At 39.2% G+C, this 17,055-nt stretch overlaps 1 protein-coding gene across 1 annotated transcript; it reads left to right on the plus strand.

Annotated features, from left to right (window-relative positions):
- Nucleotides 1-7,177: 7,177 nt before the first annotated feature.
- Nucleotides 7,178-16,785, plus strand: LOC139708933 (ATP synthase subunit f, mitochondrial-like). The gene is made up of 4 exons (XM_071620900.1): nucleotides 7,178-7,211; nucleotides 12,570-12,674; nucleotides 15,568-15,684; nucleotides 16,307-16,785. Exons 1-4 carry the CDS (start codon nucleotides 7,199-7,201, stop codon nucleotides 16,336-16,338), a joined length of 267 nt encoding a protein of 88 aa, XP_071477001.1. The 5' UTR covers nucleotides 7,178-7,198; the 3' UTR covers nucleotides 16,339-16,785.
- Nucleotides 16,786-17,055: the final 270 nt, after the last annotated feature.

A 17,055-nucleotide genomic window follows, 5' to 3' on the forward strand; every position in this document is an offset into this window, starting at 1 on the left:
CTTGTAAATGAGGGAACCTTGAGTTTTCGGAATATAAGTGATAAGTCTCGTGCACTCAGAATTATTCATATTTTTTTGAAATCTAAAAAGTGTACTTAGCTAGGGAAAGAGGCACAGAGGGGGAGGGTTTGGGAGGGGGATACCCCCTCCCAAGCACGAGAGATTTTGCATATTTTGAATTGAACTTCAACGATCTGGTGCACACTTTGAGTGAAAATATTCAAAAAAATATCTTATTTCATGAAAGGTTGCAAAGGAGACCCGCTTCATGTGCATGCATACAGTATACACACATTTTTTTTTCCGCCTCCCAAATCCCCGGTCCAAATCTTAGGGGGGGGGGGGGGGCGACCGCCCCCATCGCCCCCCCCCCCCTGGCTACGCCAGTGGACTAATCTACTAGTACCTTCTACACCCTTTCTCCATTTTTTATCAACTTCATACAAATCTTGACAGCTCTAGTATCTTATTCCGCACTTTGGGATAATGGAGAGGCGGGAACACAACAACGACGACGACGACGATGACTCGTCTTCGACGACTACAACATGTAGGCCTACAGTTATGATGATGATGATGATGATGATGACAATACTAAAAATTATTACAATAACAATAATGATGAAAATAGCCCTAAATATGATGATAACAATGATATTATGACCCGGTCCTAAACATAACCACGATAAATTGATAGATAGATGATGAAACAAATCAGACATTTGCTCCCTAACGTACGCCCCTCCTTGAGAATACTCAACATAACTTTCTCCCCCCCCCCCCCCCACCAATTATTATTACTAACAAGAGAAAACGAAAATTAAACCCATTATGTGTCTCGTATTCAGACACCATCAATCTTAAACTGTGAAAGGGATGGTATAGTTTTTGTTGAGACCTGGGGGGTGTTTCATCAACGTTTGTCATTGTCAGCGCTGACAATTTCAGCAAAATCCTTGGTTTTGATTGGCTGAGATGCTCTGGTCACTGACTGTTACTATGGTGATTCAAGTTGTAAGCGCTGACAAACGTTGATGAAACACCCCCCAGGCTTTAGGCTTCTATTTTTTTTTTTGTAAGATAATGAGAAACATCTCATGGAAAAACATACCATTCCACAAAGAATTCAAAGTTTATTTGATGAAAACTGATTTTGAAATGGTTTAGAGATCCAAAAATATGAAAAAAAGGTACGTATGTGGAACCCACCTTTTACTATAACCACTTTGTGTGTTTTTTTTATATCTCAGCCATTTAAAAACTGATTTGAATAAAGTTTGAATTCCTCTTCCTCATTGTATGCTCTATGATACTTTTATAAGTTGTTTGTAATTATTTATCTCGCAAAAAGTAAAAATCTGGAATTCCCAATCTCAACTAAATATAATATCTTCCTTTCAAGTAATGATTTAGGTCATCTGAAACAGAATGAGAGTTGCAGAGAGAAAGAGAGGGAGAGATAGAGGCGGAGAGAGGGAAGGAGAAACGGTTGATGAAAGCAGTCAAACGCAATCATGAGCTCAATGAAAACTTTTGGAAACTATCAATGATAATTTGAATACAGGATCAGAAAGATTGACAGAAATTGTCGGGAGCGCATAGCGCCATCTGTGGCAATTAATCAACGACACACACTGGCGTAGCCAGGGGGGGGGGGGGGGGGGGGAGAGGGGGGCCGATGGGGGCGATCGCCCCCCCCCCCCCCCTAAGATTTGGACCGGGGATTTGGGAGGCGGAAAAAAAAAAATGCGTGTATCTAACTGTATGCATGCACATGAAGCGGGTCTCCTTTGCAACCTTTCATCAAATACGATATTTTTTTGAATATTTCACTCAAAGTGTGCACCAGATCGTTGAATTTCAATTCAAAATATGCAAAATCTCTCGTGCTTGGGAGGGGGTATCCCCCTCCCAAACCCTCCCCCTCTGTGCCTCTTTCCCTAGCTCAGTACACTTTTTAGATTTACAAAAAAATTATGAATAATTCTGCTGAGTGCACAAGACTTAGCACTTATATTCCGAAAAACTGAAGGTTCCCTCATGTATAAGGGGAATTTCCCCTTTTAATCGACCCTTTCCTCCCTCAGTCTCTCTCCCCCCCCCCCCATCAGTAGTATTTGTGTGTGTGTGTGTGTGTGTGTGATTTCCCAAATGTTGATTCCATCAAATATGCGTATACGAGATATCTCAATTTCAACCTTAAAAAGGCAAAAGCTCCATCGGAAGGGAAGGGTGGAGATAACACTCGCCCACGCCTTCTCCCTACTCGCCCGCCCCTCCCCCCCCCCACTTCCGCAATGCATAGAAGTAGACTGTGGCTATACCCAGATCGCTTTATTTCAATTCTAAAAACGGGGGAATCCCCCTTCCCCTAAGCTTTGCCTCACTAGACTTTATACATACACACAGGTGGTGCACATTCGGAATAAGAGCTAAATTCCGTGATTTTAACACTTCGATGAAAAAGTATTGCACCAAAAATTTGCACCAGATCGCTGAATTTCAGGTCTGAAAACGCAAAATCACCTTCGTGTGGGAGGGGATATGCCCCTATTTACACCCTTGTGTGCATGCTTTTTCTGTTTGATTGCTGAACAGACAGCGTTCATGATATTCAGTGTAAGAATAATACAAGAAGATTATTTAAATGATACCATTTTATAGGCAAATTGTTCAATAATAATCTACACTAAAATATACTGCAACCTTAAACAAGTGGGACCGTTTCAACTCGTTAAAACACGCAAAAACATGCATCAAATTGCACCATTAATTTTGCAACATCAAAATGCAAAAAGTTCTCACCGTGGAAGGGGGGACACCCCCCTCCCACACCCTCCCCTCCCTCTTCGCTCGCTCCGCTCGCTCGGGTTCAGTCGCGTTCATGATATTCAGTGAAAAGAATTAATACAAGAAGTGTATTTAAATCATACCATAATCATAGGCAAATTGTTAAATGATAATCTACACTAAAATATACTGCAACCTTAAACAAGTGGGACTGTTTCAACTCGTTAAAACACACAAAAACATGCATCAAACTGCACCATTTGCAACATCAAAATGCAAAAAGTTCTCACCGTGGGATGGGGGACACCCCCCTCCCACACCCTCCCCTCCCCCTCCGGCGCTCGCTCCGCTCGCTCGGGTTCAGTCGCGTTCATGATATTCAGTGAAAAGAATTAATACAAGAAGTGTATTTACATTATACCATTTTATAGGCAGATTGTTAAATGATAATCTACACTAAAATATACTGCTACCTTAAACAAGTGGGACTGTTTCACGTCGATAAAACGCGCAAAAACATGCATCAAATTGCACCATTTGCAACATCAAACTGCAAAAAGTTCTCACCGTGGGAGGGGGGACACCCCCCTCCCACACCCTCCCCTCCCCCTCCGGCGCTCGCTCCGCTCGCTCGGGTTCAGTCGCGTTCATGATATTCAGTGAAAAAAATTAATACAAGAAGTGTATTTACATTATACCATTTTATAGGCAGATTGTTAAATGATAATCTACACTAAAATATACTGCTACCTTAAACAAGTGGGACTGTTTCACGTCGATAAAACGCGCAAAAACATGCATCAAATTGCACCATTTGCAACATCAAAATGCAAAAAGTTCTCACCGTGGGAGGGGGGACACCCCCCTCCCACACCCTCCCCTCCCCCTCCGGCGCTCGCTCCGCTCGCTCGGGTTCAGTCGCGTTCATGATATTCAGTGAAAAGAATTAATACAAGAAGTGTATTTACATTATACCATTTTATAGGCAGATTGTTAAATGATAATCTACACTAAAATATACTGCTACCTTAAACAAGTGGGACTGTTTCACGTCGATAAAACGCGCAAAAACATGCATCAAATTGCACCATTTGCAACATCAAAATGCAAAAAGTTCTCACCGTGGGAGGGGGGACGGCCCCCTCCCACACCCTCCCCTCCCCCTCCGGCGCTCGCTCCGCTCGCTCGGGTTCAGTCGCGTTCATGATATTCAGTGAAAAGAATTAATACAAGAAGTGTATTTACATTATACCATTTTATAGGCCGATTGTTAAATGATAATCCACGATACCTTAAACAAGTGGGACTGCTTCACGTCGATAAAAAGCGCAAAAACATGCATCAAATTGCACCATTTGCAACAGCAAAATGCAAAAAGTTCTTACCGTGGGAGGAGGGACACCCCCGTCCCACACCCTCCCCTCCCCCCTCGCTCGCTCCGCTCGCTCGGGTTCAGTCGCGTTCATAATATTCAGTGAAAAGAATCAATACAAGAAGTGTATTTAAATTATACCATTTTATAGGCAAATTGTTCAATAATAATCTACATCAAAAAAAAACTGCTACCTTAAACAAGTGGGACTGTTTCACGTCGATGAAACGCGCAAAAACATGCATCAAATTGCACCATTTACAACATCAAAATGCAAAAAGTTCTTACCGTGGGAGGGGGGATACCCCCCTCCCACACCCTCCCCCCCCCCCCCCTCGCTCGCTCCGCTCGCTCGGGCTCGGTCGCTTCGCTCCCTCGCAGACTAACCGCCTCCCCTAAGATGAAATCCTGGCTACGCCGTTGACTATCACCACACAAGGGCTATAATTTGACCACAAAGTCGGGCAGAAATATAGTATTCAAAGACTATAATCTGAGAGATGGCAGCTAACATGACCTGCGAAGGGCCTTACAATGTGATATTTCGTTGTTCTGAAGTGTCTGTACTGCTGCTAGGAGTGACGAAAAAAAAAAACACAACAACAACACACACAAATTTAGGACAGGCCCGACATTTGAAATACACTAGGCAAAAAAAGGAAGTAAACACTTTTTCGAGTTTGATGAAAATCAATGTTTTATATGCTATATTAAAGATAATCTAATTGGCTATCAATCTAGTAGGTTACTACAAAGGGAAACTTTACGCTTGAGTGAACACATTCATTTTTGCCCTCCAAGGCACAAACGTGAAAATTGCTAAATTTGACATGTTGTCTTTCATTTGGCAATGCCCTTCAAGATAAAAACGACAACAAAAAGCCATTTCAACACAATGAGAGACATGCATTAAATATCAAAAGCAAGTTTTTGTTCTCTTTATCTCTTTATAACCTCAAACAGAAATAAAGTGAGAAACTAAAGGGGAAAAATAAGACATTTCTGTCAGCTTAAACTTCAAACGACATAGGGAGTAATGGCATAAAGATGATTAAATAAACATAATTTTTTTATTTCACTATTTTTATTTCGTAATTTAAGGGTTCATGAGATAAATTTAAACATCAAATATTATTTACAATTTTCCTAATTTGAAAACAAATTGAAATTTCTACCATTTTTCATATTATTGCTTCTTCTCTTATTTCATTTGAATTTGGGTTTGACCCAAGATTCTTCATTTTTCTCCGATATTTTTGGCCTTTATTGATATTTTGGGCTTCAAAGATATTATGGAGATCAAAGGTTTATTTTTGCAACCTAATTCATGTATCTAATTGTGTTATTTTTGACTTTTTTCTTCTTGTTATATGGAAGAGCAGTTACGCATGAATGACAACTTGTTCATTTTTGCTATTTTAACTTTTGTGCCTTGGAAGAGGAAAACAAAGGTGTTTACTCATGCGTAAGGTCTCCTTTTTTTATTGACCTACCAGGCTGATAGCCAATTAAATTACCTTAAATATGGTATGTAATACATTGACTTTTAGCCAAATATTCTATGAGAAATATGAACTTGAAAAAGTGTTTACTTTTTTTTTTTTTACTGAGTGTATACATAAAGATTACTTCGGTCCGTCGTCGAGTATAATAATGCACAAAACATAGTATTGAAATCACTGGTGAACTGTTCATGATTATACATCAATTCGAAGCTATTTTTTTATATAATCTGGAAAACAAAATGGGTAACGGATGGTGCTAGGGAAACTTATATGATCCAGTTGTTATTAAAGGGAAACTAAAAGGCAGTTGAAAGTTATTTTGAAAAGAAGGAATATTTTATTTAGCATGCAAAACAATGAAAATTTCATCAAAATCGGATGAAAAGGTTGCAACATTTTGAAGTTTCGCTCAATATTTAGGAAACAAGCACTCTTCTTGAACAAGTATGAATATGCAAAAAGTGAAGTGATTATGTCGTCCCCTCACAACTTGCCATATTATACATTGTTTATACATGAAATTTTGAAAATAGCAGGGGGTTTCCTTCAAACGCAATTACGCCCAAGTCTCAAATCCTGATATCTAATAACTGATTATTATTCGGTAGTTATTCAAGCAGGAACAACATCATGTTTTACACTTTGATAACGGAAACATTGCATTTTTGTCATTTTCTTACATGATCGATGGAAAATTGTGAGGCGATGACATGATTTTGTTCACTCATTTGCATATTGGCTCTATATACCCTTCCTGTTCACAATTTGACCCAGTCTTCAATTTGCTGATACACGTACTATGTCTTTTAAAAGTGTAATTTCACACCACGTTCAAATTTTTTCTCGTCAACAAGGTAGAAATTCGGAAGAATAAAGTACAAGTGGTCAGTCATCAAAATCAGACCAAAAACAAGAAACATAGATTATTGAAAGATATTAAATAATTCACACATGCTGCCACTGTGCGAAGCAGTGACTTTATTAAAAATTTCTCCTTACGCTGCAGACAACTTTCATATCTTTGTCATTTTCATGATTGATATACTATTTTGAACAGGTGTTGCTCTGAGTAATAATGAAACTATATGGATGAAGCGGCGCAAGGAAACAATTAAAAGGGAGATAAAAAAATAAGATGTTTTTCAAAATAAATGCACTGTAATCATGAAGGTGGGGATGTCTGTAAATAATTATAGCTAACACCAACCAACTGCAAAGAGACATGGAAGAAAAATGGATGCTATTATGGTGGAACATTCATTTTGTCTAGAAATACATGTAGACCACCTTTCCTTAGCGGAGTTAACAAAACAAAACAAAACAAAATAAAACAAAACAAAACAAAACAAAACAAAACAGAGCCTGTGAAGAAACATGCGAGTGAAAAAGAAAAGAGTCCCGCGTATCAGAGCCTTTCGCAGTATGTACCAAGGTCCTTGCAAACCGTGTCACTTCAGTCGGAACTAAGTATTGCTACTCCTTGATCCTCGATTTGATGGAACTACTTTGCGGGTGCAGTGTGACATCCAACATGGCTGACAAGAGTAAGTACCAAATTTGCCCATCCCGTTTTCGCATAACTTCTTTAACGAACTTATCCTGTCGTTTCACATTTTCAGCAGTACACTATATTACAAATTGTGAATTTCACGGATACCGTGAATACTTTTGCGAAATATGCCAAAGATTCTCAGAATAAGACGTAGAAACGGCGGCTGGGCCCTTCTCGATCTCGCGAGCGCTGGCTGCGTAGCGGCTATGTGGTACATAGGGACTGCCAGCTGCCTGGAGCTACACAGTGCAGTGTAGGCCTACTTACCTGGAGGCGGCCGGTGGCGCGGCGGAGCTGAGTCGGTCGGCGGAGGGCAATCAATGATGTCTCGGCTGAAGGGCACTGCACTAAAGCCTTTTAGATTATAGACAGGTCTCCTAGAATCTATTCAGTGTCTAGTGTCTTTAATCTAGACAATCTTGAATGTTGGCGCTAGTGTACTTTCGCACAGACACTGTTTAGTGTTTGTTAAATGATCTCCAAACATGCACAAAGCAAACTCACCCTCCCTGGCCTGGGAGGCTGGGTCCCGGACCCTGGCCTTGGCCTGACCTTTAATCTTATTTACTATTCAGTACCGGTAACTATCGCTATCTAAAATACGGTAATTGCATCCGAGTCTCCAAAGTCGAATAGATGTGAACTTGAAGTTTTAACACTAATAACAGTATAACACTTTTAGTAGTTCAGTTCGGGAAACCCACTCAGTACGGACACTCAGTCGCCACGTCTGCACTCAAGCATTGCCGCGCCGCCGCGCCTGGCGACACTCGCGCCAGTAATCGCTCGCATTTCAGCATTCGCATGGGTCGTTTGACATCGCATTTAAATCCATGATTTTAGATATGATGCCTCGAACCGATTTTGCTCAAATTTCGTGAGTAACAGCTAAACTAGGAAACTTGTGAAGCTTTATGGACATAATCAAGCGAATTGCCGCAGTCCTTTCATTTTCACGTTGCATTGCAAAAAAGCGTGGAGACTCCTTACAAGGGGTGCCCCGGGGGTTACTTATAAGGGGGACGGGGTTACTTATAAAGGGTAATGGGTTACTTATAAGGAGGGGCCCCCTTGTGAGTGGGTTTCCCGAACTGAGTTACAAGTGTCGGTAAATCGTTGGAAAATCTTGGGTCGCTTGAAATGCTGCTCTGTACACAAGCACAGTACGATGGGTTGATCATTTGGCTGAATGTAGCGACACTGGCCCGCTGCCGCTTTTTCTGTGGTGTCATTGAAAAGTAAATTTTTTTTCCCCTCTTTTTCTCGTTCGGCCAAGTCTTGCGTTAGCAGTTGTAGCTCCAAAGCGGTTCGCGGTTGAGTGCGTGCGCGAGTGTGTGCTGCCACCTATATTAGCGATGCCAAACCGGCCGTGCGTTCTCCGATGTTTACTCTGTTTACGTGTTAAACATGGTTGCAAATTTCGTTAATTTTTGTTATCAATTTACCTTCAATCTCACTTGAAACTTCATATATTCACACTCTGATGTTTGTAAATGGTCAAAATATATGTTGCGATAATATTGAACAACAAATTGTTTACGGATTTTGCACTTGAAATGCGCCGAAAACGGTGCGATTGAGTCACGGACTGCGGCAATTCGCTCACTGATTGAGCTGTCACATAAAGCTGATCACACGTGAATTTCGGTACCTGTACGTGAGCACACTTGCGTGAATCGATCAGTGAACACTGCTGCTACGAATCTATGAAAAAAACCCGAATAATTTTGAGTATGTGTATCAAATTTAACAGGATTTCTTCGATCTTACCTGAATTGGGTGTTGAAAAAGCAACTTTGAAGGCTGTTTTCATACCCCTGGACTAGAGTTTTCAGCAGTTTTCATACATATTCTGACAGAGTGAAATGTCAGCTTTACAATGATACCAAACTTGCTGCCTACCATCGTATCGCAAAAAACCGCCGACGGGAAATCTCGGGGCATGTCCACTGCCTGAACCGGCGATATGCGAGAAAAGTGTGCATTGTCAATGGGAAATCTGGTTGTGTGATGGTCGCGAGAGTTTGTGAACTGATTGGAGAGGGGTGCAGTTTATCTTTTCCTGGTTTATTTAGTTCTTGAAATGCAATAATAAATCATCCATCATTTAGATTTTTAAACTACATGTTGTAGATTTTGAATTATTTATGAATTAATATTTTTTTTAAAGGAATATCATGTCATTTTAGTTCCTGCGGTAGCTGTAGTAACGTTAGGTGTAGAGTAGGATTAAGTTTATCTAGATTTAAGTGAACAATTCAACTGATACAAAATTGTTTATAAAATAATTGCAAACCTACTGAACTGTTTATATTTTCCCTGATGTTTTAGGAAAATTGTAGGTAAGGTTTGAAGAAGGGGGAGAAGTTGAGTGTGCCCCAGATTGGATTGCATAATGTTTAGAAAAAAAAAAATAGAAATGGGACAAAAGTGGCATAACTATGGGGGGGGGGGGGGGGGGGGGTGTGCCCCCAATCAGATCACTAAGAAATACAAAGTTTGCTACTTGTGATGCTTAATATTTATATCAACATGACAAAATTACTCGTACATTGACATCATATTCATATCTCAATGCTTGGTAAACTTTCATTGTACAAAATGTATGTCACGAGTCTTCAAGGTATGTATACATGTTGTGTATCCTGTAATATGTAAATTAAGTTGAGTGATAATGCATTACCATAATTGTTACATAACTTTGCCAAATAATGTTTATTTGCAAGACCAGCAATACAATTTATATTGTACATATATGTACACAAGTTTTGCACTTCAAATCCCACGAACCATTCCATCACAGAATATAGGCAGATTATCTTATACTCCATAGCAGTGCATGTCAAGTGAAGCTTGATGATGTGCTCATTTGCATAATTATGTATGCATACATACTCCTGTATATGTTACATATCATTTTATTATCAGACATGTACATCAAATGATATCAAAGTGAAGTAGACACTACACTTGTGTCATTATCAAAGATTTACATGTAGTCGGGTATTCAGGATGCCTAAAAAAATACATGTAGTATTGCGGCAAATGTGATGCATTGTAAATACATTGCAATCTCATTTGCATATTAGTATAATTACACTAAATTTACCCCTGAGTATTGAAAAAAGCTTCTGAGTACATAAGATATTGAGATATTCATTGTAAATCTTTCCATGCTAATTTATTATTTTTATTTCAATTATACTGTCTCAAATGCCTTTAATACTTGAACAGCCAGGAGGAGCCGGCAGACACTTTTAAGAACATGCATGCATAATAGATGAGCTCATTTGCATACTTGCCACTAATTCACAAAAATATGTTGACTGACATTATAGAGCATGTCATAAGCTTCAAATTGAATGGTCACTCAATGTACTTCACATGAATTTGAAAAATTCCTTTGGCATCGCTACCTATATCTTTCTCTTTCTTCATTTCTTCTTTTCATTTTCAGGTAGAATCTACCATAGTTATGGGTAAACTCGGCCACTTGCAATGCGCCAGCTGGGGGCTGAGTTTACCCGCTATGGTTTAACCATAACTACGGTATACCTAAATTTCCCTTTCCTTCCTATCAATCATTTCTTTGTGGCTTTCCTCTTGTCTAACTTTTTCGATTTCCTATTTAACTGTACTTTCTGCCTAGACTCTAATTGTTCTTTGTTTCCTTATTGGGTTGTTTTCCCCTCCAACTACAAGGGTCTTTCCTTCTATCCTCTCCATCAATATTTTTTTTTTTTAGTGTATCATTATGATGAATCCTATTTTTCATTTCCTTTACAACCTGCAGTATTCTTTCTTTCCTTCCTAATCATCATGTTTACTTTCATCCAGTTTTGATTCATCTCTCATTCTACTATTCTACCTAGTGCTTTTCTTTTTTCAGTCTATATATTTCTCTTTGCTTTCCTCTTTTCTTTTCAAACATATCCATCCCTCCCTTGCTTTCCTTTTAAATACAAGTTTCTCTTCTTTCTTTCCTTCCATTATCTTAGTTAACTCTGTTTTGTAAACCTTTTGTTTAATTTTTTCCAGTTTTTTTTTATATATTATATATTCTTTCATTTCCTTTCCCCCTTTCCTAGTCTTTTTTTTTAAAGGCATTATATTCTTTCACCCTTGTCTTATAACCAAATTTTTCACAATCTTCTTTCTTGCAAACACACACACACACACACACATATACACACATACCCTCGCACATACACATGCGCGCACGTACACACACACACGCAACAGGAACGACCCCAATCAATAGCTCCCGCTACTCGGTACAAACTGAGGGAAAGGTGGAAAATATATTCCCTTTTCCAAGATACCGTAGAAGAACTTGCTCCGATCGCTGTGAGATAGCTACATTCAGATCAATCACGGTGCTCGCTGCCGTAAATGTGTTTTATACACCGTGCTGCGCTGTCTGCTCCTGTGCACAACGCAGTAATCGCAGAGAGAACTAACTGTGATCGACATATTCTGACAAGACGTGTAAAAGTGTCAAAACTGTGAAAAATTATTTTTTTACTGGACTTGAATCTCACTCAGATGCAATTTTTCGAGGCTGTTGGATATTTAGAGTGAGTTTGTGCATGTTTGGAGGTCATTTGACAAACAGGTGCGATAGTACACCAGCGTTCACTAATGTTCACTAATGTGTCGGACGAAATGACTGATTTCGTAATGAAATGGGCCATGCGACACCTGTCATACCTGGCGCTCCATACAAAACTACAGTCTTTGTTCATGGTTTAAACCATGGACAGAGATTGTACCACCTTCGTGAATTCGGGCCTCTGTGTGCAAAATTTTTGGTTTTGTGAGAAAATAAAAATTAAGAAACTGCTTGAAGTCCTTCACCACAAGAAATCATGGATTATAATGACATTGCTTGCCAGTCAAAGATTGAGAATATGGTGGAGTCAGACTTCAGAAATTGAATGCATTGTATAGTAGATACATGTTAAAAATGTAAGATTTTAATTCTTTAATGAGGAAGTTGTAGGGCACTGTGTCCTTGTAGTCAAGAGTACCATTGCTACAGTGAACATGTAGCTGTCAGACACTGCAAAGCATGGTGTCTGGACAGGCTAGTCCTACACTGAGAGCAAGTATGAGTTGTATTTACTGCACCAGCCATCCCCATCTAGCATGAACTGCTACAGGTACAGGAGTAACTGCTTGAAGGTTCTACTTCTTGTTCAGTAGACATTTTGTTTGTTTATGAATAACTACTGCATTTGAATTAGTAAATGCATTGGGATGGCAGTTACAGAAAAAAGAGAGAAAGCAGTGTGAGATACGGAGTGTGGTAACAGCTTGGTTTTCATTGCTATTATTTTTTGTTCTTCAGGCATAGCAGAGCTGAGGTTGAGTGAGGTCAGACTTGGTCAGCTGCCAAGATGGCTGGCAACGTGCTCCTTCAGCCCAGCTGGTATTGTGAGGGCTTTAGGAAGGGGTGAGTATGGTTGATATTTCTGTGTGCACTTCATGCTACTGGCAAAGACATCAGTACTGTAGGAATATGACCTTCTGCCTCACATTTTCCAGTTGGTGAATAATACATAGGATTGTCAATATGGGCAAAAGCTAGGTCACCCCATCTTACATACCGTAAAGTTCCGTGTATAAGACGCACCCGTGTATAAGACGCACCCCTACTTTCGGACCTAAAATAAAAAAAAAAAAAAAAAAAAAAACACGAAAATTTCCACGCAAATATTGCGTGTGTCATACATATTATTTCAGCTCAAAATTTCCTGAGAATGCAGCATGCATTTGCTCTATTTTTCGTTTCCTTTTATACTTTCTTTTAACGGTATTCATCGGACATCTGCAAAATATGGAAGACTCAAAATGCGAGACTTGTCTCGGTACTCACTTGCTATTGTTTCGCCTTTTAATCGTGTTACATGTGTCATGCATATCGTACTCATGAGTGTACAGTACGATCTTTGCTGTCATACACAGCAGAGGGTGTCTCGCATATTGATGCATGTCAGACTGGAAGGTTCATTACGAAAAATAAGAAAAACATCAACAAGTGTGGCAGAGGGATCATACGGCGAGACGTACGGTGCGTACGGTAATTACACTCACTGTTGTGTCGCCCGGAGGGATTACCAGTAACATGTGTGTCTCTTGTACTGTGCTTGTATGCACAGTGCTAGCCTTTTGAAAAAGGCAGCTCGCTATGATTTCAGCACACGCACACAGAGAGCAATGGACTTGCAAACACAGCGCGCAACGGGCAAGCGCGCTCCGATCCGATCGCTGTGTGCAAGCGAGTCCATTGCAAGAGCCTCTCTGTCTGCAGCTGCTGCCTTTGCAAAATGCTAGCTACAATGTAGCTACAGTGTAGCTATGCTACTAGTATCCTAGCTGGCCTCGTGAAATGAAGAGCAAACAAACGACATGGATGCATGCATGCTTCACACATCGTTCATAATTTATCTACGGTGACATAGTGTCGATCCTACTCCGTATTTTACAGCTTTTGTCTATGGCTATATTGATACTAGTACATTGATAAGTTTTACGGTATCGGTAATTTAGTGATGATACCTGTACATCGCGTATTCCAGCTACTAGGTTGGCTGTTGGTAGCTTGGTAGACTGACATCGGTAGCATACAGCAGTGATGTTACAGCTGTTGTCTATGGCCAGATTGATACTTCGTTACTGCATTAGGCCGATGTAAGTTTATCTCGTATTTGCAGCTTTTGTGTGTGTCCAGATTGAAAGATCGCTCATTTATCCGTAAGTTTTAGTGATTGCTTACCTTCCAAACGTCGATGGGCATACATGGCCCCTAGTTGGCCTTATAAAATTGGGTGTACATGACAGATTTTTTTCTGTGATTCGACTGTACCCGTGTATACGACGCACCCCCGATTTTCAATGTTTTCCGACGAAAAAATAGTGCGTCTTATACACGGAACTTTACGGTAGTATGGCCTTAGTGTACCAGTTACTGCAAACAGTGTATGCTTGTAAGAGATAATCTTAGTGATTATTCTCACTGGTGTCTGGGATTATCTGTATTTATTCTTTAATAGCCGCAGTAACCTGTCAGCATTTGGCTTGTTATTCATCCAATAAAGATAAGGGGATGTATACAATTGTAAGTGCTAAAAGTTAATGGCAAAACTAAGCAAAAATTCAGTCTAGAAACTTTTTCTTACTGGGCAACTGAAATATTATGCATGGCAGAAAAATAAAAACATATACATGCATGGTACTCTTCATCTCACTCTATAATGTTGATTCCTCCAAAATCAATGTCTGTTGAGCTCCAAACATGTACATGTATTTGAATCTTACAAGTAGAAGTTGATGAAGCTTATTTCCAGGAATAGCACACTCACTCAATCTCAGGTGATACTTCCTGTAGAAGTGGATATGAACAATTTAGTATTAAGCTCTTTCATACATTTGTTTTTGTATTTTCCTGCTTGTTTGGAAAAGAATGAATAGGTAGTACTGTACGAGCTGAAATTTTCGCGTACAGATATTTTCGCGAATTGCTACTTGGAGGACATTTGCGCGTGTTGTTAATTTCGCGGGTTGCGAAGGTCTAACTGAACGTAACTATTTGCGCGTTGTTATTTTCGCGTGTTTTTATTTTCGCGGTTCAAAGAAGATTCGCGAAATTCGCGAAAATAAAACCACTGCGAAAATTTCAGCTCGTACAGTAAATGGCAAATTGAGTCACATGATTATTACACAAGATTGTGCAGATATTCCATTGACTTACTGGCCATCATTCCCTGTGTTCTTCAAACTTTTCTGTCCATGATGACCAGATTTTGCCACCACTGCACTGTCTTTGAACCTATGCTGTTCATGTTTACAGGCAACTGATAAACAAGTCAATGACTGCAATAGGTCAAGCAACAGTGCTAAATGAAATACTGCAAACATTCCCTTGCAGAGGTTACACCGTCTTGCCATCTGCTGAATGCTACAGTTACATATTATGGTTCAGGATGTTACAGTAAAATGTTTTTTGTTAGCGTGATTTTGCAATCAGACCCCTGTTACTGTAAAATACTTCTTTTTTGTGTGATATTGCAATCAGACATTTGTGTTATGTAGTCAAGAATCATAACAAACACTGCATGCAGTTTCCCCAAGCAAGAAGGCCGTTGGATCCTCAGCCCCCCTCCCCCCCCCAAGAAGTATTCATCTCTTACAGCAGGAAACTAAAGCACTCTGGTTAGAAATATGATAGGAGAAATATAGTGAAGTTATGGAAATTAATTGGACATAGAATAGATATCTTTAATTGAGTATGATTGTAAATGGCTTTGATGGGGAGTTCATGAGTGAAACATTGTTTGTGTTCTCAGGTCGCCAGAGGTACTACAACAAGTACATCAATGTAGTGCGTGGCAATATTGCTCCTGTTGGTCAGTTTGTAGCAGCGTTCCTCATTCTCAACTACACATGGCGCTACAAGAATGAAAGTAAGTGGGATGTGGGTAGTTGTGCAAAGTTTGTTTTTTATATCCAGTCTATAAGTGCTGAAGGAGTCTCCTTGTGTTTTATTACTTCTCAAGTCAAAGCAATCTGACCTGAATTTAATGAAGTTTTAAGAGAGTTGTGATGTAATATACCTCATTGTCTAGCACTTAGAGGCATCTTGAATGTTTTAAAGAAAAGGTAATACGAGTACAAGATGGAGAAATGCATATGAATGTTCAATGTATATATATTATAGACATGTGTACCACTTAATCCACAAGATTTAAGCATGAGATGTCTGTCATGGCGCTGATATTACTCAGTGTTAAGTTTCTCTTTGTGAACGTGAAAGGTTTGATCCATCTTGTAACATCCCCATGTTATCTTTTGAAGCTTCAAATTGATTTTGATTTTTTTCATTTCCTATCACAAAAAAAAAATGTAGCAAGCTACCAATGACAATGTTTGTGTTGAGTTTTAGTTACATTTTTTTTTTCAACAGAAACTCCATAACATTATTGTGATAGGGTTATCAGCAATTTGGCTTATATCCTTCTCGTGAAAAAAAACAAAAAAACAAACAACAAAACCTTGTGATTCATTCCATTGTTACTTTCTCCACAGAACAACATCGGATCAGGAAGCACCACTGGTGATGACTGCATCTTGTAGATCTTTAGCACTATCTTCCTGTAACACCTTCATCCTCTGGGAACAACACTGGGATCAAGAGTCCATAAAAAAAAAAAAAGATAGACTGAAACATAGACCCCAAAATTTCTTCAATGTAGCTGATATGCAGAAATTCTACAAAATACAAGAACACATCCATGGAACTGCGGACAGAGGATGGAAAACATTTGATATGTTTAATCTCTAGTCTGCAGTCTCTCCAGCGACTCATTTCGTACTCCTTTGAAAAAGGGATGTTCTGGAAATGACATATTAAACCACAATTTACGACCTGAAGAAAATAAATGAACATTGCCATTTTATGGCTGTTCATGAAATGCCATGTTGATGTTTGTATTATTATTACTGCTGTGTTTAAACAGAGGAAGCTATATAGATTAAAATTTGAGAAATTTTGCCGGACATCTGTGTACATGTGCTTCTTTGTTTGTATCTTATGGTGGCCCATTTTAGCCTAGAAATAAAAATAGGTACAGTGAAAGCTTGATATAAAGAGATCTGATATAACAAAATACCTCATACATGTGTACAACTGTATAACAAACTAACTTTTCTTGTCCCAAAGAAAATTTTGCTTTGTTTTGTATTGTTTATTGACAACTGATGTAACAAAATATCTGATACAGTATAACAAACAAAATTTTTTTGGTCCCAGGACCTTCTAATACAAGTAACAAGTT

This window comes from Diadema antillarum, unplaced genomic scaffold (genome assembly GCF_040938485.1).
Source record: "Diadema antillarum isolate AM-2024a unplaced genomic scaffold, OU_Dant_1.0 seq00001390_RagTag, whole genome shotgun sequence".
In the NCBI taxonomy this organism is placed as follows: domain Eukaryota; kingdom Metazoa; phylum Echinodermata; class Echinoidea; order Diadematoida; family Diadematidae; genus Diadema; species Diadema antillarum.

Excerpts from the sequence above, each read along its gene's own strand:
- LOC139708933 (XM_071620900.1), top strand. Across the intron at positions 12,675-15,567 it reads TGTGAGGGCTTTAGGAAGGG|GTCGCCAGAGGTACTACAAC; the intron begins GTGAGTATGGTT and ends TTGTGTTCTCAG. Across the intron at positions 15,685-16,306 it reads ATGGCGCTACAAGAATGAAA|AACAACATCGGATCAGGAAG; the intron begins GTAAGTGGGATG and ends CTTTCTCCACAG.